General features: G+C 36.0%; 1 protein-coding gene across 1 annotated transcript in view; it reads left to right on the top strand.

Annotated features, from left to right (window-relative positions):
* The window catches only part of USH2A (usherin), a 795,153-nt gene that overhangs the window by 625,298 nt on the left and 146,391 nt on the right, over window positions 1-23,464 (top strand). The window contains exons 50-54 of the mRNA XM_025367257.1: window positions 8,588-8,811; window positions 12,003-12,207; window positions 15,789-15,986; window positions 16,530-16,684; window positions 18,644-18,842. Coding sequence (XP_025223042.1) covers window positions 8,588-8,811; window positions 12,003-12,207; window positions 15,789-15,986; window positions 16,530-16,684; window positions 18,644-18,842 — 981 coding nt within the window. The remainder of the gene's footprint in view (window positions 1-8,587; window positions 8,812-12,002; window positions 12,208-15,788; window positions 15,987-16,529; window positions 16,685-18,643; window positions 18,843-23,464) is intronic.

Raw genomic sequence — 23,464 nt, forward strand, 5'->3', positions numbered from 1 at the left:
TATTTTATATATTATTACCTCAAATAATCTTCACAATAATCTTACATGATAGGTACTATTATTATCTACATTTTAGAAATGAAGAAACTGAAGTTCAGATATTAGATATTAGATGTTAGTTTCCACTTGCTAAATACCACACAGTCAGATCCAGATTTTGGGAGGCCTGACACTTATGTTATTGGAGGTGAGGATTTTAAAGACAAGAAAATTAAAATATGAAGTCAGTGTTCACAGCATCTTCACCAGGCATAGATTCCATCTCAAGAAGCCACTTTCTTTGCTCCTCCTTAAGAAGCAACTCCTCATCTGTTAGTTTTATGATTGTAGTAATTCAATTACCTCTTCAGGCTTCACTTCTAATTCCAGTTCTCCTTCTATTTCCCTACATCTGCAGTTATTTTTTCTTTTTGAGTCTAAAACCCCTCAGTGATCCATGAGGGTTGGAATCAACTTCCTCTAAACTCCTGTTAATGTTGGTATTTTGACTTCTTCCCGTGAATCATGAATATTCTTAATTGCATCTAAAATGGTGAATCCTTTCTAAGTTTTCAGTTTACTTTGCCCAGATCCATCAGAGGAATTACTCTCTATGGCAGTTATAGCTTTACAAAATATATTTTTAAATAAAAAAACTTGAAAGTCAAAATGACTACTTGACCCATGGGCTGCCGAATAGATGGTGTGTTAATAGGCATGTAAACATTAATCTTCTTGTCTATTTCCATCAGAGCTCTTGGGTGACCAGATGCATTGTCAGTGAGTATTGATATTTTAAAAGAAATATTTTTTCTGAGCAGCAGGTCTCAATAATGAGCTAAAAAAACATAGTAAACCATGTTGTAAACAGATATGTAATCATACAGCCTTTTTGTTCCATTTACAAGCACAGGCAGAAAGATTTAGCATAATTATTAAGGGCCATAGAATTTTTGCAGTGGTCAGTGAGCATGGGCTTCCACTTAAAGACACCAGCTGCTTTCGCCCCCCAACAAGAGAGTCAGCCTGTCCTTTGAAACTTTGAAACCAGGCATTGACTTTTTCTCTCTACCTATGAGAGCTCTAGTTGGCATCTTCTTCCAGTGCAAGGCTATTTCATCTACAATGAAGATCTGTTGTTTAGTGTAGCCACCTTCATCAATGATCTTACCTAAGTCTCCCGGGTAACTTGAGGCAGCAGTTTCTACAACAGTACTTGCTGCTTCACCTTGCACTTTTATGTTATGGATATGGCTTTTTTTTCTTAAACCTCATGAACCAACTTCTGTTAGCTTCCAACCATTCTTCTGCAGCTTCCTCACCTCTCTCAGACTTCACAGAATTGAAGAGAGTAAGAGCCTTACCTGGACTAGGCTTTGGCTTAAGGAAATGTTGTGACTGATTTGATCTTCTATCCAGACCACTCAAAGTTTCTTCATATCAGCAATAAGGCTGTTTCACTTATCATTCATGATAAGTGAAATAGAAATCTTAACTGGACCATGGTTGAAGGCCATAAGACCCACCAGATTGGTCATCATGCTCACATACCTTATAAGATGTAATGAAGAGATATTGTCCAGGGGAAAAGATATGTTCGAGAAGGAGTGGGAGAGAAAAGAGAAGAAGGTCTGTTGAAGGTGTGGGAAGAAGAGGAGGAGTATTTTGATTTTCTTCAAGAACTGTTCCTTTGCATTCATAACTTGGCAAACTGTTGGGCATGAGAGGTCCAGTTTTTGGCTTATCTTGGTTTTCAACATGCCTTCCTCGATAAGCCTAATCATTCCTAGCTTTTGATTTAAAGTGAGAGACATGAGACTCTTCCTTTCACATGAACACTTAGAGGCCATTGTAAGGTTATTAATTGGCCTAATTTCATTATTGCTGTGCCTCAGAGAATAGGAAGGCCCAAGGAGAGGGAGAAAGATAAGGGAAAGGCTGGTCTGTAAAGCAGTCAGTACACACAGGACACTCATCAACTAAGCTTTCTGTCTTATAATAATAATGAAAAAGCTTAAAATATTGTGAGAATCATCAAAATGTGACACAGAATCATGAAGCAAGTACATGCTATTGGAAAATTGGCACCAATACACACGCTTAATTCAGGGCGGCCACAAATCTTCAATTTGTAAAAAAAGCAGTATCTGCAAAGTGCAATAAATCAAACCACAATAACATGAGGTATGCCTGTGATACTAAACTACTATATGCCTTTTTAATTCTCATTCTCTCGTATGTGTACAGCAGAGCTTTACGGAGGTTACATGATGTGATTTGCAACAGATCAAATGCAGAATGAGAAAGAAAATTAAATTGCCTTCTCTTAACTGAACATTAAAGAAGCTTGCAAAAATATAACACAGTGTCACTCTTCTCACTATTTTTTATTTGAAAAACATATTTATGCTTCATAAATATGTTAGCATGTTATGGATTTATTATATTTATGTCTAAATGCCTTAATAAAAAAAATTTCAAAAATTTCTGCTGTAAGTTTTAACACAGTACATATCAACAGGTAAAACCCATATAAACAAAAGGTATTTAGGGTCCTCAATAATTTGTAAGCGTATAAAAGGATCCTGAGACCAAACACCGCATGTTCTCACTCATAGGTGGGAACTGAACAATGAGAACACTTTGACACAGGAAGGGGAACATCACATACTGGGGCCTGTCGTGGGTTGGGGGCAGGGAGGGAAAGCATTAGGAGATATACCTAATGTAAATGACGACTTAATGGGTGCAGCACACCAACATGGCACATGTATATATATGTAACAAACATGCACATTGTGCACATTACCCTAGAACTTAAAGTATAATTAAAAAAAAGAAAACCATATTTGTGCTTCATAAATATGTTAGCATGTTATGGATTTATTATTTTTATGTCTAAATGCATTAATAAATAAATATTTCAAAAATTTCTGCTGTAAGTTTTAACACAGTACCTATCAACAGGTAAAATCCATATAAACAAAAGATATTTGGGGTCCTCAATAATTTGTAAGCTTATAAGAGGATCCTGAGACCATAATTTGAGAACAACTGCTTAAAGTCATAGTAATGTCTACTAGAAAATTATGGCAATTAATTAGTTATCCTGTACTGTGACTAACCTGTTGAATACCTTCTCCTCCTACTTTAGGTGAAGTAACTAATAACAGGTCTATTAAAGATAGAACCAAGGTGGCAGGGAGGATGCAAAAGTGTTCCCCCCTGTATACCCTAATACATCAGAGTTTAAAAATGACAGCAAAATATTTGATTTTAGTGTGTTTGTTCATCTGTAGCTTTTTAAAAGAATTAGTCTACTGCCATACTCCTTCCTTTGTTAAATATGTATTATGTAATAACCATATTCAAGATATCATTCTTGGTGCTTGGCAAGTGTAAAAATGGCCAAGATTCCATTTTTATCCTCAAGAACTTACAACCTAATCAAGGAGAAAAGTACCTACAAGTTTATACACAGGCCATAAGAGAGGGATGAATGCATGCATATTCTTAAGACTGAGAGATCACTCCAGTCAAAGTAATGAAGGGGGTTGTTCCATTGGATTGGAATCTCAAACAGTGAGTATGATTTTGGCAGGCATGGCTTGAGCTAAACTGTGAAATCAGCAATCCGTAAAATACAAATAGTAGTGAGGACTGCAAGAGGTATACACCCTGTGTAAGAAAGAAAGGAGATAAATCTGAGTAGGCAAAAGGATTTGAATATTAGGATTTGAATATTATTTAGCGCTCAGGGAAGAGTCAATATGATGATAAGACCTGTAGTTTAAGATTAAATTTAGGTGGCAGAACAAATGCAAAAGAGAAGGAAAGAGAAGTCAGCACACCATTGGCATAAAATAAAATGCATCTGTTCTAAGAAGGGGAATGGAGGTTACTGTCCACTAGGACAGTGGTTCTTAATTTGTTTTCCTTTTGAATATTTTGAAAGTTACAAACCCTCACTCTGAATAATAGTGCATAGAATACACACAAAAATTTGCTTGTAATTTTATCCACCCTTGAACTCCATCCATGAACTCAAATTTCAGAATCACTTTTTTATTTACTTCAAGATGATGTTGCATGCCAGTCAAACATTTCTTACACAAGTGGTGACAGCCCTCAACTCCTGTGAATCAAGATAAGCTCTAGAGTTTTTTATGGTATTCTGCAGCTCTGCCAACTCTTATAATCATTGTGGACTGAAGGAATAATAGTTTTACAAAGGAAAAAAAAAAATCTCTTTTTATTCTCTTGACCTTCCTTCCTGCAGTTTGCACTGAAAATAGACAGGTTCCACATGTATTTTTCCTCTCTCTGCTGCCGTTCACTCCTGTCGCCCCTAATGACTGTGACCTTAATGACCTTCCAGAATATCCATATGGCCCTTTTTCTCCTCAACCTAGTGACAAACAGCATACCTGCTACATACGGGTTTGGATCTCATAATATCATTCCTAAGCCTGGCCTCTCTCGCTGGCTGGCATTGTGTGCCTGCCACGAGACCGGGCTGGCTCGTAAAACATCTCTTTATGTACTTTATTACTTAAACTCTTTTATTTGCCTGCAGGAGCCCTTTAACAAAATCACATTGAATTGACTTTCTCACACCAAATCAAATCTCCCTGGTCCCAGTTCAGTTGTCTTTGTCAATATGTATTTTATAAATGGAGTGAATTAACAGATGCTGTTGGAACAGAAGTGCTGGGGTGGCGTTTATGTTTTTAGTGCTCTCTCTGGGCAGATGAGTTGTGTAGAAGTGTTATACAGGTATCTCAGGATGAAAGTCATGCACGTCATTTCGGTGGATATGTATTCTTAGCCATTTTCTTTGAATAGATTTTAAGCCTATTTATTACTCATTTTTTTCTTAGTGTTTGCTTATATGGCTTTACCATTTATGCCATTAATCTTGGATTGGACTTGATTATATCCCTTAGTATGAAAAGGTGAAAATTAAAACCTCTGTTTCATTCAAAGAGGACAGATTTTTTCTGTTAGCCATGGGAAACTGAACATGAGATGACTTTGGAATATATTGACTTATTTATATTATAAATTTTGTCCATGTGGCCTTTGATGTGAAACTCTGAGTTGAAATTGTTTCAGAACACAAGACTGAGTTTTCACGTCCTGGACTCTGACTTCAGTAAAACAAATAACTATCACTGTTTGTTTCATAAGATGGGAATTTGGGAATTTTGCAGAGGGAAGTATAATCACAGAAGTCCATGGTATAAGGGTGGTATTGAAAAGGCATTTCCCTGGAAGATTTCCATATAACATAATGATTTTTTTTTTGAAAAGTGTAATATATCAATGCTATAAAATGTATCACAATGATTTGGGGAGCGTTTTTACTCTACCCTCTCAGTTTTGTGGTGGTAGTCACAGAGCCATCTACTGGTGAAGACAAGCGTGAATTTCTTTTCTTTCATGCTCTGCCACAAATGTTATACATTTGTCCTAAGGATGACTAATCACAAATCTTGTTTTTCTTCTAGGCCTAAAATATCCCTTGGCTTAAAATTTGGTCCCCATGAACAATCTCAGGGTTTCACAATGATTTGTCATATTCCAGACTGGATTTTACTACTATATCATTTTTATCTCAAAGGCATGATACATAATTCTTGGTCTTCTTAAAAAAAAAAAAAAAAATGGAATCCCAGTTTTGCAGTCTTAACTATTTAGAAAGTCATCCAGCAGATATGTTTATAAATGCATTTCTTTTGAGACATAGATATGAAATAAGCATTGGTAACATATTTGAAGTATTAATAATATTGTGAGTAAAAATCTTTTCCTCCACTATTTTCTCAGTTGTGTCCAATCAATGGAAACCATTGGATGTATATACAATTTAGAAAGACAATATATGCTTTTTGATCTGAAAAATAAACATCTACTAGTTTAATGTGTACTGTACCACTTTAATAACATCTGCATCTTGTTCAAAGACACGCTCCACCTTTGTACAAATTTAATGAAGAGGCTCTGGAAGAATGGACCAATCCATCAATAATGCATGACCTATTTTGTTTTTCTTTGGGCATATTTAAAATTGTGCATTCCATGTGTCAAAGTTCAAAAGTCAAGTGCTACATGTGATAAATTAGGTAGGGGTCAAAAGTTATTGCAATGCAGTTTCAGAAGATTGTCTGTCTCTGAATTTGCAGCTCATTCATGCTGAAGTGATGCACTATGGGAATTACTACCAAACTCTGCTCCACAACATCTGCTCTCCCTAAGTGAGTTAGTGCACGTCAGACATCTTTATGTCAGAATATTGCAGTGATGGATGCAGTCTTCAGAAAATGCTGCATAAAAATCTGGTGTGCCGTTCTGGCCATTAAGTGAAATTACTATTTAAATTAATGGCACTGTCACAGTTTATCTGTGCAAAGAATGAACGCTGATTAGGGTATTAAGTAATTAGCAATTTATCACACTGGAACAAGGTTGATAATAATTAAAGAAGTAATGGTTTACCAAAGAAACTAGAAAGGGAGTCACTTCTTGTTATGTGAGTGAAATCTTGGCTGAAAATTTCAATTCAGTAATACAAAGATGAAGTTCTTTGTGAAAGAAGGCATCTTTTTTTTCTAGTTTAAAAGCAGTTCATTATCAAAATTGTAGTTTACCTGTCAGAAGTCCCTCAGAGTGATCAGATGACTGATTAGGAGTTTCAAATTAGGTCAATGTCTGCATTTTTATTTTATACTTAAAGCATAGTGAAACCATGAAGTAATGTGGGAATGGGAGGGGGAGAATATATTCCGCTCTCTAAAAGACCAGTTTTCAAATTTTGATTGCTCTTTAAAAGAGAAACATGAATTGTCTTAAGAAAACTGCCAGAGAAAAAATTAACAGTAAAGAATCCACAGTTGTATTTAAATGTCTAATCAGAAGGGGCAGAAAAATGCCCAAACAATAGAAAACTTGAAGCTACGGATTTTTCTTTTTAGTTTATGTGCGTGTATGTACACACATGTATGTATATGTTTATATGTATTTGTGTGTATATATACACATACATATACATACATGCATATCTACACACACATAAATATGTATATTTGTGTGTATGTACTTATACATACACACATGCACACATATATACCCACCATAATCAAGACTCAGACTAAAATGAGCCCTGTTCTATGTATTTATTTGAGATAACTTTTCCTGGAAATGTTAAAACAACTAAAATTATTAATTTAGCAGTTAATTTTTAAATCAATTACTTCGAAGAGTTATCACATTAGATAAACATGGTATGCCAAAACTCTGTTAGGATCAGTGTATATCATTAATCATAAATAAGAGTTTTTAATATGAGGAGACTTTTGTAAGTAAAAAGATGAATGAGAGGGTTTTTTGGAGTCGTGTGTGGATAAACATCTTTCTTAAGGCATGTGCCAAACCAATGTCTACTTTCAATGACTTTTTTTAAAAGCACTTTTGATCTATGATTTGAGTGTCTTTAATAATGTAGATGTTTACACAGGACCAGATTAAACAATTCAGGACCCCAGGGCACTTTGAATTTGAGGTTCTTTATGTTATCAGTCGGAACTAATAATAAACAAACAAAATTCCAATTAAAATAAATCATTCATCACTTTGTGCTGCTATATAACTGGATATAAATTCTAATATAAAAACACTGTGGCATACAGTATAGGCACCTTGATTTCTAGCTTGATCTGACTCAAGTAGTGTTAATTTATTCCTGCTTTAATGTTAACATATCTGCCATTTCTCTTCGATGGCAATATCTAAATGGTGCAAATGCAGGCAATTAAACTGAATTTGGTGGGAGAAAATGTCTATCTGGTATCTCAGGTATATGTGTCTTTCATTTAGATGTGGGGATCAGTGAACCTCTCTACAAGATCTTTCTGCTGCTGCCCCCAGCCTGTCACCCATGTCTGTGATGGGTCTAGAACAAAATGTGGCTCAAAAAATAGTGGCTGATTAGTGCACCTGATGAGTGAACATGCTCAGCTGATTTTGAATAAATACCAAATCCATCTCATTAAGAAAGAATGGTTACCATTGCAGCTAAATTCACGAGAAGCAAATATTTGTACCCTAAATAAAGCTAAATAAAACTTGCACTGCTCCTCCTGCAGGGCTTCCAGTTCTAGGATGGTGCTACCTTTCCACTCTGGCTGGGCTCTTATCCCAGAGTACTTGAGTGACCTTTTCTCCCTTATGAATTTCTAGAGCTTTCTCAGAGTCCCTATAGTTTAACTAACCTTCCTCTGCAACAAGATGTTATCATCACGAAATGCGCAGGCAGTTTTCATGACAGAAATCCTATCTCTTTTTATGAAGCATGAGAGAAGTTTGGCCCAGCTGAATGATTTTCGAACACTTCCTCTTGTGTGTTCTTTTCCTAATTAGTGTCTAGTGCTCTTGGTAAGAAGGACCCTCACTGCACATTTAAATCACCTTGGTAGGGAAATGCTTCCTTAGGTATTACACCATTTCAGCAACTGTCTGAGTCTGACATTTTTATACCAAACTTTATAGCAGCCTCAGTTTTCTTCCCTTTTTCTATTTCATATTCATATATAACATTTTATTGTTGCAGGGATGTTCTGTTGTGGGCAGGATTATGTGAATATGTCAGATACCATATGCTGCTCAGCTTCCAGTGGAGAGTCTAAAGCACATGTTAAAAAGAATGACCCAGTGCCAGTAAAATGCTGTGAGACTGAACTTATTCCAAAGAGCCAGAAATGCTGTAATGGAGTTGGATATAATCCTTTGAAATATGTTTGCTCTGACAAGATTTCAACTGGAATGATGATGAAGGTAATTGATAGAAAAGCTCTCGGAGGCGCTGATTTGACAATGGAAAGAGAAATACATTGTTCATAACTATTTTTCTAAAATAGGAATATAAAAACTCCTCTGTGCATTATTCATTTTCACATTACATCCATATTAATACCGAATGAGTTCGCTATGATTGATGTTATTGCAATGAATTCTAAAGGAATTAATAATGATTAGCTGTTCTCAGGGAAGCTTTACCCAGCACTTCAGATTAGTGCAGGACTGAAAGTCTGTGTGCCGATGAAAGAGCCAGCACAGGTCGTCTGGGGCCTCTGCATGGTGCCATTTCATGCCTGGGAGCACTGTGGATGGAGACGGGAGGAAATTCCCACTTCTTCTCCCTAACCCACCAGCCATCATCCACCACCTTCCTTTGATAGAGACCTTAGATCCAGCAAATTTGCTTAGTTGCACTTATATCATATTCCCTTAGACAATGAAAGATGAGCAAATGCCTGTGTCAAAAGTGAGTGAATAGGCTTCTGTGTGTAATCACTTATGTTTTTATATAGTGATAGTTCGTACACAGCCATGTCATGTATGTGGGTATTAAACTTGACCCAGGACACCAGAAACCTATCAATTTAAGGAAAGGACCATGGACACTTTAAAAACAAATATGCTACCATATTCTGTAGTAATTTGTCATCATAAGACCACTAAAAATGGGTGTCTTGGTCACAGACAGTGGAAGGGCACTTGTTCAATGAGGCAACTACACAGTAATTGTGTGGACCACATACACTTTGTATACTTTGGGATGTAAAATAACTCATGAGATTGTTGGAAGCCCTGCAAGCACTTTGTATCAATGAATGATTAATATAATACATAAGGTTAGTTAAATTATTATAATAAGGACAATATTTCTCCATGCTGAATCAAGTAGTGTGTTTTACATAATAATGTTCAGTCTGTAGGTTTTATTTTGTTTTCTGAAGACCTATCACCTGGAGATATTTATATCCTGTTCCAATCTGAAATGAATCACCATGGGATTTTTACATAGCTGGCCCATTAGGTCTTCCCTAAGCTATCAACTCAGGAATTCCTTTCACTTCTTTCCTGTGTTGATTCCCCTGTGTTTTTTTTGTTTGTTTGTTTGTTTTGTTTTTTCTGTTTGTTTTTGTTTTTGTTTTTGTTTTTGGATTCCAAGTTTCATTCCATTTGGAGAATTATCTTCTTGTATATAGATGTATAGAGGGTAAATTTTTTGAGAGCTTAATGTTTAAAAATACTATTATTTTACCCTCCAACAGGATTGATAGTTTGGTTGGATATACAATTCCAGGTTAAAAATTATGTCTACTCAGAATTTTGAGGCATTTCTGCGTGTTTTAAGCTTCCATTGATATGTAGATTCCTATCTCTTTGTTGGTAACCATGTTTCTTTTCCTATGAAAGCTCTTGAAGATGTTCTCTTTATCCTGCTCCACTAAAATTTCATGACAGTGAACCTCTATGTGGAAGTTAGGATGGTTTCTTTTTGCATTTTGCATTTTGTTTTCCTTTTTTGTGATGAGAGCATTTAGGATCTACTGTCTTAGCAGATTTGTTTATTTTTAAATTTTTTACATTGCAATTCATTATGAGTTGGGCAGTTGTCTTCCAAGTAACATCTCTAGAACCGAAGCCCCTTCCATCTTGTGATGCTTCACACGCAGCCCTTGGATCATAGTGGAAAGGGCGCAAGAGGGGACAATTGCACACAGGCAGTTCATACCTGGATATAGAGCACATCCTTTCTATGCACTAATCACACAGACATATCCAGTCAGGTGGCTTCTCCTACTGCAGCCACGTTTCAACATCCCATGTTCCCAGAGAGAAAAGGGAGACAGACATCACTGAGCACATTGCATTGTCTCTGCCACATTCATCTACTTTCTAGCTTCCAAAAAGGTATGCACTGTCTTGTGTGTATTATTTTCCTTCCTTTTTTCTTAGACTTTCAACATGTAAACCATTATTTTACTGTCATTTAGTTGGGCTTTTAGAGAATATATATATATGTGTGTGTGTATATATATATACACACACACATGCACACACACGTGTATAGTGGGGTTCCATTTTTATAGTGTCATCTTGGCTCACTGCAACCTCTGCCTCCTGGGTTCAAGTGATTCTCCTCCCTCAACCTGCCAAGTAGCTGGGATTACAGGTGCGTGCCACCACGCCCAGCTAATTTTTGTTTTTGGAGTAGTGACAGGATTTTGCCATGTTGACCAGGCTGATCTCACACTCCTGACCTCAAGTGATCCACCCACCTCAGCCTCCCAAAGTGCTGTGATTATAGGCGTGAGCCACCGCACCCAGACCCACTATATATTTTTGAATTTATTATTTTGACCAACTTGGTAAGAATAATTCAACTTATTTTATGTAAGAGAGAGGTTGAATGGAGATGAATTTCAATAGCAAACGGTATTCTAAATACATTATGCTACTTATGTAAAGGAAAGGCAAAGTAGATCTCCACATTATAAAACTATTACCTTATTTATAGCTCCTGTAATTTGGGTTAATTTCCTTGGGTTAAAACAAAGTAGTAGTTATAAAAAACCATAAAAAGTCTGGAAATTTGTCAGAGAAAATGTTTATAAGCATAAATAATTATAATTATAATGACAGTTCATGAAACATTTGTATTTTTTAAAACTTGGATCAGTGATACTTCTAATGGGACTAACTTTTCCAACAACACAGGAAGTGTAGATTCTCAAATATCACATTCTTTATTTTCTCTAAAATTCCATAGGAAAGTATCAAATAGCAAAAATGAAATATTTGTAGTGTGGATACTAAGTTTAAAGACTTATCGGTGTTATCTCATTTGAGTCACACAACAAACCTTGGTAGTAAATTTTGTCTCCATTTTTCCCACTGAAGAAGCCGAGGTTTTGAGAACATACGTGACTTGCTCAAGGTTACAGAGCTGGGAAGTTGCAAAACTGAAATTTTAATCCCAATCTGTGTCGTTTCAAAGTCATTTTTCTTTCTAGTATACAAACTACCTTCATTTCTTTTTATAAATTTTGAAATATTCATTCATCAAGTGGAGGAAAAAATTCATTTGAAAGTCATAAAAGCCTACCCTATGTATGTCTAAATGAAATTTTTAAATACCCCTCTCTCTCTCTCCTCACCCCTACCACTTGATTCAGGAAACCAAAGACTGCAGGACCCTCTGCCCAGCATCTATGGAAGCCACAGCACATTGTGGCAAGTGTGACTTCAACTTTACCAGCCACATTTGCACTGTGATAAGAGGGTCTCACAATTCCACAGGGAAGGCATCAATTGAAGAAATGTGTTCATCTGCCGAAGAAACCATTCATACAGGGAGTGTAAACACGTACTCTTACACAGGTAACAGAAAACAAGCTGTCTGCCCATGGCTTAATGGGGTTAGTGAGAAGCTACTGAAAATGCAACTTTATTTCACTCTGACATCAACTATCCTTAAACTGGTATCAATACATTCCATCATACTTTGAAGCCAGCTAGTTACAAGGTAATTAAAGGCATAATCTGGATGTATTCAAAGTCAGTAGTTTAAAATGTGTTAAAGTCTAACTTTAAACAAGGTTGTATTCCATATTAAGGTAAATCTGTGGAGATATCTGTGACCTTTACTGCTATATCCAGTTAATTTACAATAAACCCAGTTTTCTTTTTCAAAAGCTACAATGCAGCTTTCACTAAATGTATTGAATGAATATTGCTATACTCTCAAGCAGAAAGAAGGATGAACCTGTCTGATTAATAATAAAATCTAACAGTGCTATTCTGAGGACGAGGTAAACCCAAGCATGACGTTTCTCCAAGATGGCTGGTCATCTTGAAAACAATAACCTTTGCAGTTTTTGTAAATATTAATTTCTACATATCATCTTGACTCTGCTGAATTAGTCCAAAATGGTGGTTCTTAGTTTTGGCTGAGCTGTGTGAGAAACACTGTTAAGTTTAGAATTATCTCTAAAATAGTTCTGCCATCAATTAAATTTGTGTTATTCATCCATTTACTTAAGTCCCTACAAAATGTGTTCTTGTTTTTTTGAAAAATCAAGTGTGTGTGTGTGTGTGTGCATGTGTGTGTATCATCTATCATCTTGATTAAATAGAATCCATTTAAGTGACATAATTTGAGCAAGCTAAGGTTACATAAACAAGCAAAACATTGCTCCATTCTATCATGAATCATCATTCTGCTTTACTCAACCAAGGGGCGATAATGGCTAACCTCAAGAGTGCAGAAAGTAAGGTAGGCTACTGAGATAAAAGAAAGAAGATTAAGAAGGGAAGAAAGGAACAGAGATAAGGTTGATTGAACATTATTTAGTCTCAATGTTATACTAAGTACTTTAAAACCTTATCTCAGTTACCCACAAAGCAATCATATAAATATGATCATTTAACACATGGGGAAACTGAGGCTCAGATCTGTAAAAGTAACTCGCCATGAGAAAGAAACAATTCAAATAATGCCATCTTCAAAAGGGACAGATTTTGAAGACTCCAAGTGGTATAGGAGCTCCTTTAAGAGTGCTCCAAATGCACTTCAAGCTGTTCTTCCACCTGAAATGTCCTCATTTATCATCCTACTCAAGGCCTAGGTCAAGATTCATGTCCTCAGTTCAGTCCCTGTGCTGCTATGGCACATTGCTCACAAAGCTCACTAGCTTTCTCATGTGTCATATGGATTTGAACACTTGTTCCAACTCTTCTATTAGATTGAAACATCCTTATGAATAGGGCATTTTTGTTTGCCTTTACTTCGTTATTTGGATTTAGAACACTATACAAGCAAAAAAACTTCTTGGAATGAATTTAATTAGGAAAGGCCTTAGATAGAGGACAATTTGTCCAACCTTCTATTATGTTGCCAGTCCCAGTTATAGATTTAAGTCATGGACTTTCATTTTAAAATTATTGAGTTTCCATCTAAGAGAGTTCTCTACTTTTATCTGCCCCCTTGTAATCAAGATCAAGATTTTGAAGGGCTTTTAATACATACTTGCAATAGCCCTCTCCAGAAGTGAATAGATGTTTCCACCTACTGATATAATGGTATGAGGGCTTTTAAAATCCTTATTTCAGATTGCTTTGCCTGCAGAAAATACTGTAAATTGAATATCAAAAACAACAAACCATTCTTTTTCATGAAAGATGTTCAGTACACAAGTGGTGCTATGATAATTCCATTGAGAACAATTTAGACTAAGTCAGACTCTTTTAGAAACTTACACTTGAAAGCTGACAATACCAGTGCTGACAAAAATTTATTCATTCATGCAATCATTTATTTATCAAAAAGTATTTATTAAATACATACTAATAACTAGTCACTGCATTAGGACTAGCAGCTATGATGACAAACAATAATTTTCACTGGGATTTGAACCTTATATAAAGAAAGAAGGAAGCAGCAAATGATATTTGAAATGATGATGTGGGCTTGAGGATACAGAATTACAGTCATTACCAATGAGTAGTTTAATTTGCTGTAGCAGAAATGTAAAACATATTGATCAGCTGAGGGTAGGTAGATGGTCTAGGTGACTGAATTGCACGAGGTCATTCAGGGATCCAGAATCCAGAATGGCAACCAAAGGTATGTGATTTTTCTCTTTAAAAAATGATGTGGAAGTTGCCCATGTCTTTCTACACTCCTTCAAGTATTGAGATCTGAGTCATGTGACCACTATGAGCTACAAAGAAAACTGGCAAATGTGATTTTCTAATTAGGAGCCCTCTGACCAGGATGGAAGGGAGAACTGGGGAGCCATGGTAGCCATCACAGGTAACAAGTGGCAGATACCCTCTGAGCAGAGAAAATGGAAAAGAAAGATAATGCTTTATATTTGCAGAGAAATCTGCATTTTATGAAGTTCTGCCCCATAATTTATTGCATTTTATTTTCATATTAATTCTATACAGTGGGCGGGGAAAGGTTTATTGTAAGGAGATGTATATAAGGAGAATGTGACCCAATTAATCCAAGCATAGGGACTGAGAATTAACTCCATGTCCAATGGAGATGAGCAGCTGACCACGCAGCCAAGGAAGAAGGCCTCCTTTTCTGATGCTTAATCTGAGAAAGAGTCATCCAGAAGCTACCATACAAAAATACATACATACTCCAAATTCATCAAATTAGAGACATGGAAAATAAATTTAAATAATTAAACTTTCAAGTAAGTTTTTTTGGGGAAACGTGTAGCCTTGGTATTTCCGAAGTTATTAAAGCTTAAATGGAACTAAGACTTTGGGGACACCACTGAATCACATGAGTGTTCATCGGATACAATTTTTGCCAGTTTGGAAGGCTCAGCAGGCTTGGTTTTATTGTTTTAGTAAAGTTGGTTGTTTGGTATTTTGGTTTTCAATTCTGGCTTTTGTGGAAGAGGGAAGGAACTAGATAGCAGAGTATGCTCTCATTTTTATTCACTGACATGGTACCATGATAAACTAAGTTTCAAATCCTGTGTGTTATAATAACATTATAATCCATATGATTTTAAAATGTTTAAGTAATATTAGCAAAGTAATAGAAAGTAGTAATTTATAAGTTCTATGATACTAAAACTATAAAAGAATGTTGGCAAACCTGTCTCATGTAGGAATCAAAAGTACATGAGTTTGTGAAGCATTAAATCTTCTTATACTTTATTCCGGGGCTTTTATTTTTCATTTATTTAATATATCCCTCCTTCTGCTCAGAAACGGGGAATTCCATTCTGTATAATTCCGTATCCCTGAATCTAATAAACACTTTAAGTGTTACTTATATTTAGAAAATAAAGATATTAGAGTTTTATTTATATACAAAGGGTTTAGAGCATTAAAAAAATTGTTTAAATGTCTGAAGTTTTTGATATTCACTTTTAGTATGATGGTTAAAAAATGAAAATAAGAGAAACCTGCCTGTCTATTTTTTCTCTTTCCAGTTGTGAACCTCAAGCCCTACATGACATATGAGTACAGGATTTCTGCATGGAACAGCTATGGGCGAGGACTGAGCCAAGCTGTGAGAGCCAGAACAAAAGAAGATGTGCCTCAAGGAGTGAGTCCCCCTACATGGACCAAAATAGACAATCTTGAAGATACAATTGTCGTAAACTGGAGAAAACCTATACAATCAAATGGTATTGAGCTACCTTTAAAATACAAATGACAAAATCCCATAAATTAATAAGAAAATTGAAATGAGTATAATCTACATGTAATTGCCCTATGCATCTAGCCACTAGAAAAGTATGTTCTGATAAAGGGAACTTTAAATATGTGCCGACTAATCACTCACTTTGTGGTGTAGCCCTCGTAAATTTTTAGCTTAAATAAATGAATAAAATAGAAGTAAAAGTTCCTTGAATCCCAGAATATAACTGAGCTGCTTTCAAATAAGCAAGGCATATTCAGAGAAGGCAAAAGAGTTTTGATATTGAAAGTAAATTTGTTTCATAGTGAAAGGAAATAAACATAAATGATTATTTGATCATCTATGTCAAGAATCCCTCTCTTCTATAATAGTATAATTAGGAACTGCTTGAGATAGCAATATAATAGGAAATTAAAATTAAATAAAGCTATAGTATTGCATTTCTTCCGAACACTAAGACTTGTAAGTTGTTTGCAAATAGTTAAAATGATATGACATTCAAATGCAGTCATTTTTCTACTTCTTTTAGGTCCTGTTATTTACTACATTCTTCTTCGAAATGGAATTGAACGCTTTCGGGGAACATCATTGAGTTTCTCTGATAAAGAGGGAATTCAACCATTTCAGGAATATTCATATCAGCTGAAAGCTTGCACGGTTGCTGGCTGTGCCACCAGTAGCAAGGTAACAGGAGTTTGCCTAAACTCTGGGCAAAGGGGTTCAGTGTGAGGATTATGTGAACATCCAGGGTGTTAACTAGGGTGTTCATGTGTCCCCTTAACTGAGTGCTAATACCTAGGCCTGGAAGGAGAGATCATTGCAAGGGAGATTTATCCAAATATCTATCTTGTGTTAATGAAAAACAAGTGAAATCTTGAAGCAGTACCACCTTTTCTTCCACATCCTTTCCTCACCAACCAATTTTAGGTCATCTATAAATCTATAAAAATGTCCAAATCATTATTCAGTTAAAGAAAATTTCTATTTAAATATGATATGAACAAAAATTGCCTGATTTTGAAAAATGAAGACAAGGGCAAAAAAGCCTGGCACGGAAAATGAATTGTTCCAAGGCTTCTGCTATAGCCTTGTCAAGAAATAATGAAGACCTGAATTCAGGCAGCAGAGTTCAGAACCGAGAATACAGAAAGATACAACAGACGTGGGGGATAGAATCTACAGAACTTGGTACTCAACTATATTTACAGAAATAAAAGGAAAGAATCATGGATATTTTCAAATATCTGCTTGCGTAATTTGTGGATCATGGTGTTATTCTGCAAGAAAATTTTTAAAAAAGAGAAAAATGTTAAAAGTAAAAGAATAAGATTCTGTTTTGTTAAGTTTCGTAAAAAATATATTTAAAGAGAAGGATCAGATAGCAGAGTGGTGGAAGCAGATAGTACTTGGCACTTCATGTGAAAATATCTAGTCAGAAACCAGATTGAGAAGTGACAGAAGTTTCTAGAAAGATCTCTGTGGGAAGTTGAAGTAATGAGTATAAATATGGACATGGAAGGAGACTAGAGAGACACAAATACGGAATACCGTGGATGATGAGCACTGGGGAATGCTATCAAATGAAAAAGGAAGAAAAGCTCACAAAGAAGACTGGAAATAAACAATCAAACAATGTAGGAGCAAACTAAAGAAAGGGACATTTCACAGAAGCCAACCTTGATAAGGGAAGCCCAGGAGGAAACAAACTTACACAGAGTAGCTCTGATTCTTCTCATATGCTTGAAACTTTAGAACAACATCTTTGCACACTGTGCAAGAGACATCCAAATGAAGCATTCAGTCACACTGCTCAGCCACGGTGCAAGAATGCAACATTTTGTTCAACAGACCTCTAGAAACCTTTCTGAGTGAGCCACCATTTAGATAGATGGCAGCTGATAGGCCCAATCCAAAGTTATTAGTCCTAGAACAATTCTATGCTTTTTACATAGGCACAACTCATGCCTGCTACATGCAAAGCAATTGTTTACAAAGTGAAAAAAAAATAACTCTATGAAAAAAGATAGCCAATTTGTGTCCAAAACTATGTTTTGACAATATTGACTAAATAGTTGCTTGATTTATTTATTTTTTTCTTCTCACTTGTTTCTTTATTTAGAAAGTTGGTGCAGACACTGTAAAGTCATCCTAGGTATCATGAGAAGAGTACTGAAATGTCTGCCCATTTATTCTGTTCAGAGCATATTATATGCAAGCAAGTTCAGATGTGGGTTTTGCTCCATATTTACTGGTGCTTAAAATGTACGAAATCAGGCTGTTAAAATGCAAAGACACTGATGGGCCATATGGAAGAGAGTTATCAAGAGTTCTCTAGTAAGACAGTCTGCCAGCCAGATTTTACTTGTTTAAACACTGAGGGCTGCACTCTGCCATCAAAATTGTTGTTGAACCTGTTGTGATAAATGGTACTGTGAGACTTATGTAATATATTCAAGGTCAGATTTCATTGTTTAAATAGGATGGGAGGGAAAAAAATGGAAAAAAGGGGACTGCTTCTCCAAACCCCTGCTAATGATATGCCAGGCCAGACAACAACATTTTAAAACAAAAGTGACATTCTCATTGATCAGGATAGCTAGTGTACTATTACAATAAATTGCCGCTTAATTCCTATGTCTTCAGGTAGTTGCAGCTACTACCCAAGGAGTTCCAGAGAGCATCCTGCCACCAAGAATCACAGCCCAAAGTGCAGAGGCTCTGCATCTGAGCTGGAGTGCCCCTGAGAAACCAAACGGCGTCATTAAAGAGTACCAGATCAGCCAGGTTGGGAAAGGTCTCATCCACACTGACACCACTGACAGGAGACAGCATACGGTCACAGGTGAAAAAACAAACAAACAAACAAAAATCCTACTGGAGGAGTCTGTCATTGTGGTTAGGGGGGCAGAGCATCCCAGGGGTGTGTGTTTGATATATGAGGTCACTTCGAAAGGACGTGTTCTCTTGACATATGGTCAGGTCCCACTTATCCATGCTAATAGAAGAGCCCACACTGGCAGCAATACGCCACAACAGCAGATAACTTCAGAAATAATTTATATTTGGCCTTGATATGCATTATGTGAAGGGTTTTTGCATCAGTATTAACTTTTTTTTTTTCAAACAAACAGTAAGATGCATTTTCATTCCCCAAGGATATATTCATAGACAAGGGGACTAGGATAGCCAAGAATATACTGGAAGACAGGGGAAAATCAGCCAGAGGTTAACATTTGTCTATCAAGTGGATAGTTAATACACAGGACTAGTTGACAGTGGAGTCATTGTGACAGTTTGTTAGTATTAGGAATGTTAATTAATAGCAATTGTGTTTTTTAAATTTATTATAATGTTTATTATCATTAGCTTTAATAATATACTATTAGTACAGTACAATGATATGTTAGGTAATTGCTAGTAGTGATTATGATAATAATTAACAGGTTTTAGCTTAAATGCCACTTCTGAAGGGAAGGGAATCATTTTCTGACTCACTTGGTTGAATAGCTTCTCTAACATGCCACCACATCACTTTGTTTTATTTTCACCATAGACCTCTCACTGCCTGATATTTTAGTGTTTGTTTTTTGTCTTTTTATGCCTCTCCACACTTGAACATAGGCTTCAAAAGAGGAGGAACCTTATCTACTTGTTCAGTGTTGTACCTCTAGCACTTATAGTCCTAAACACAGTAATAGGAGCTAAATAAATGTTTGGGGAAGAAATGAATTTAGTATGTACTAGATGCTGTCCTAAGCACTTTGCATGCACTACTATGCAATTTGATTCTCCATCACCAACCTAAGATGTAGAGTGAATTTACTACCTTCATTTTACAGAAAAGAATACTTTGAGAAGTTAAGTCATTTATTCATTATTCGAGTCTACTGAATCATCCCGAACAACCCTGTTAAATTTAAATTCTAAGACCATGGACAAGATTGTATAAACTTTCCCTTTTTTCCCATTGTCAGACACCTCCTTCCAAGGCTTCCTGAGTGGATGGACCTCCTTCCATTGAACTGCACTTTTTGCAGGGGGTGTTGATAGCACAGATAATGAAACTCGCAGAAAAGTGCAGAAAGGCCTTGGAAAAATGTGCCTGATGTTTTCTAAGAAGAGACACAGGTTATACTTACACAGGGTGGCAAAATAAATTCATCAGTTTTCACTCTTAAATTCCACAATTCCCTAACACATAAGCAAGGATTCGCTGGCAAAATCTCCAGTATTTTTCCAAAAGGGCCATAAACCTGCAGAAAGTGCTTAATACAACTCGTGGACTGGCACATTGTATTCCCTATCTCAAGATCCTGGACTAAATCAATAACAGTATTGAGGCTGAGTGCGGTGGCCTGTAATCTCAGCACTTTGGGACGTCGAGGCAGCCAGATCACCTGAGGTCAGGAGTTCGAGACCAGCCTGGCCAACATGGCAAAACCTCGTCTCTACTAAAATACAAAAACTAGTTGGGCGTGGTGGCGTGCATCTGTAATCCCAGCTACTCAGGAGGCTGAGGCAGGAGAATCACTTGAACCTGGGCGGCAGAGGTTGCAGTGAGCTGAGACTGCACCACTGCATTCCAGCCTGGGCAACAGAATGAGACTTTGTCTCAAAAAAAAAAGATAATGGGGTTGGGAAAAGCCCTCATATTCAAATGATCAAATTCATTTCTTTTATCTTATTTTACTTGAAGTGGAAATCATCACAAGTGATTGAAATAATGGTGTTTTACATAATAAAACCTTACTTCTATGTGGTGCTTTATCATTTAAAGAAACATTTGCATTTTGACTTCTCTGACTCTCATCACATCCTTGTAAGAGATGTTTTTAATAATCATATTTGAAAGATGAAGAAGAAAGCCGACCTACTCAGCGTATCCAAGGCATTCACTGCCTCTATCTGGAAGGAAATCAGAATATCATTTCATTCTCCCCAAAATGAATTGCCAGCTTGCAGTTTTCCAGATAGTACACTAAGTGGTCTAAAATAAGACTGCTGCTCTTAAGATGCTCTCACGTTTAGGGAAGACTGACAAGAAAATAAATAACTGAAAGCAGAACTCTGTACAGGATGCAGTGGTGAAAAATCAAACGAATCACTTGGAGTAAGCAATGGGATGTTAATTACAGGGTTTTGAAAACCAAGTTAAGGCACATTAAGACTGTACCAGTAAAGGTTTCACAATACTTGAGATATAAGGCTAAAGAAATTTCTTCTTGTAGTATCTATCAACTTAACCAGCATCAGCTTTGAATTGTTGCCACTGTATTGGTTTGCATTTTTTAGAAATCAGCATTTATACACCAACAGACTAAATTCAATTGTAATGTTCAAACCAACAGGATTGATAGCCTCATTAATTATAAAATAATTGCAAAGATTTTTCTTTAAATAACTTCACCCTACCAGTTCTTCCTTTCATTGACATTTTTAATGGCTACTTTTATGTCAGAGTAGATTTCATACACATATCTTGGTGCCAGAAATCCTATTATAGGAATAAATAGTTTAAGGTTTTTTAATATGATTTTACTTAACAGTAAAACTCATAATCTGGTAAAAGTCTTTAGGAGTCATTTGACCAATCTCCCTGTTCTACTTTTGTTTTGTTGTGTTGTGTTTTTAATTTCTATGGATATTGTTTTAATTAGATTTAGAGAATATTTCACTTGTCCAATACAGCCCTAAATAGGGATTTCTTTGTAGAATAAAGAAATACGTCCTCATTCAGCAAAACCTTACCAAGTACAGAGCCTCCTATATGTAGTTCTTTGGGGACAGGAATGGTGCTAGGAATTAGGTAATCTGAAACCTGAGATCTATATAATGTTACTCATCTGCCCAGGAAAATTCAGTTCCACGGTTAGCTGACTGACCAAATGTAGTACTGAAGTATTTTATGGTGTGAATGACTGTTTTATTGAGTTCATGGAATGAACTAAAATAATCACATTTCTTTTCTATTCCATCTTAAATGTTTGATGGAAATGCTGCCTGAACTCCCTAGGATAAATGTTTTGATTTTCTCATCATTTCCAAAAGCTTGGCATTCCCTGAGCAACAGAGCACTAATAAAGCTGTAGCACTAGTTGTCCCGGAGCCTGAAAATCTAGGTCCTTAGGAATGACAGGAGGGAAAGGGAGCACCTTGCCTCAGCCCCATTGTCTCCATGCTTATTTTTAATTACCTCAAAGCTTTAGAAACATGATCCCGTAAATGCTTTGTGGGAATAGTGGCGAATGCACTCATCATGTGAAATCCATAAATTGCTTATAATCCTCTCAAGATGTTAAAAAAAGCATTAAGTAATTGAAGACAGGAAGTCCTCAGTTAATTATTTAGAGGTGTTATCAATGCTTTAAGTAAACTGAAGCGTTTTCTGCTATCTCACTGAGCTGAATACCATGGGGACGAAGGAGTAGCAGCCATCATCTTCTCATATTCGCTAATGCAAACAGCGCATGGCAGCTTGTCAATAAAAGACCTTTTCATATCATTTATTACTAAACACATCCACCATCCTGTACAGACCAATTTGGACATCAGTTATGGCATTGTTTCACTTTGGGCTACCTCTACATTATACGTGGACCTCCTAATGTGAGTTTAGGAATAGAAGAAAGGATTAACTAAATAATTAAGGCCACTGAGAAAAAAATGAATTAGTTGTGTCCTGTTTAGCATCAACTATAATAAGGGCCTGTGTGTCTCTTAACTCTGGGAAAACTATTTTCCAAAATAATTAATTAGAAGTTACTCATCATTGTATTTCATTTAAAAGGAAAAACCCACCAGCATTAAATTAGCAAGGAAAGAATAATTTACTTTCCTTTCTCATCTTCCTAGAAGTTAATGAAAACTTTGTATGCTAAATAGCATAAACTCTAACAATGCTGGTTGTAGCAGAAAATGTAATACTAATGTTATACTGAGAAAGATACTTTACACTTCACTTTTGAAAAAGAGAAAACATACTTTAACCATCAATACAACAAAATGTAGAAATTCTTCATAAGGGATTTTATTCTTAGATAACTCTGCTAGGTGTTCCCATATTATCTTTGCTCTCATAGTAATTATCACATTTTATTCTAATAGCCTTTCCTCTTGTCTCTGTTCCACAATTAGTAATAGGTAACGCTTTTTAAGTACAGAGACAGTAGCTTCCTGTTTGCCATTGTGTTCCTGGTACCCATCACATTACTTAATATATTCACAGAGTGTTTGTTGAATGAATAAATACTGAATAGTAAACTAGTATTTGACTACATTCTGTTTCAAATGGAGATAAAAATGCCACTGTCAAACATATCTAAATCTCAGACAGATCTGGCAACAAAATTGTGGGGTCCAGTGCAAAATGAAAATTCAGGCCCCTTGTTCAGAAATCATTAAAATGTCAAGACAACGAAAGCAGAGCATAGAAGTAAGCTCTCATGCTTCCAAGCATGGTACCTT

This window comes from Theropithecus gelada, chromosome 1, assembly GCF_003255815.1.
Source record: "Theropithecus gelada isolate Dixy chromosome 1, Tgel_1.0, whole genome shotgun sequence".
Lineage (NCBI taxonomy): Eukaryota > Metazoa > Chordata > Mammalia > Primates > Cercopithecidae > Theropithecus > Theropithecus gelada.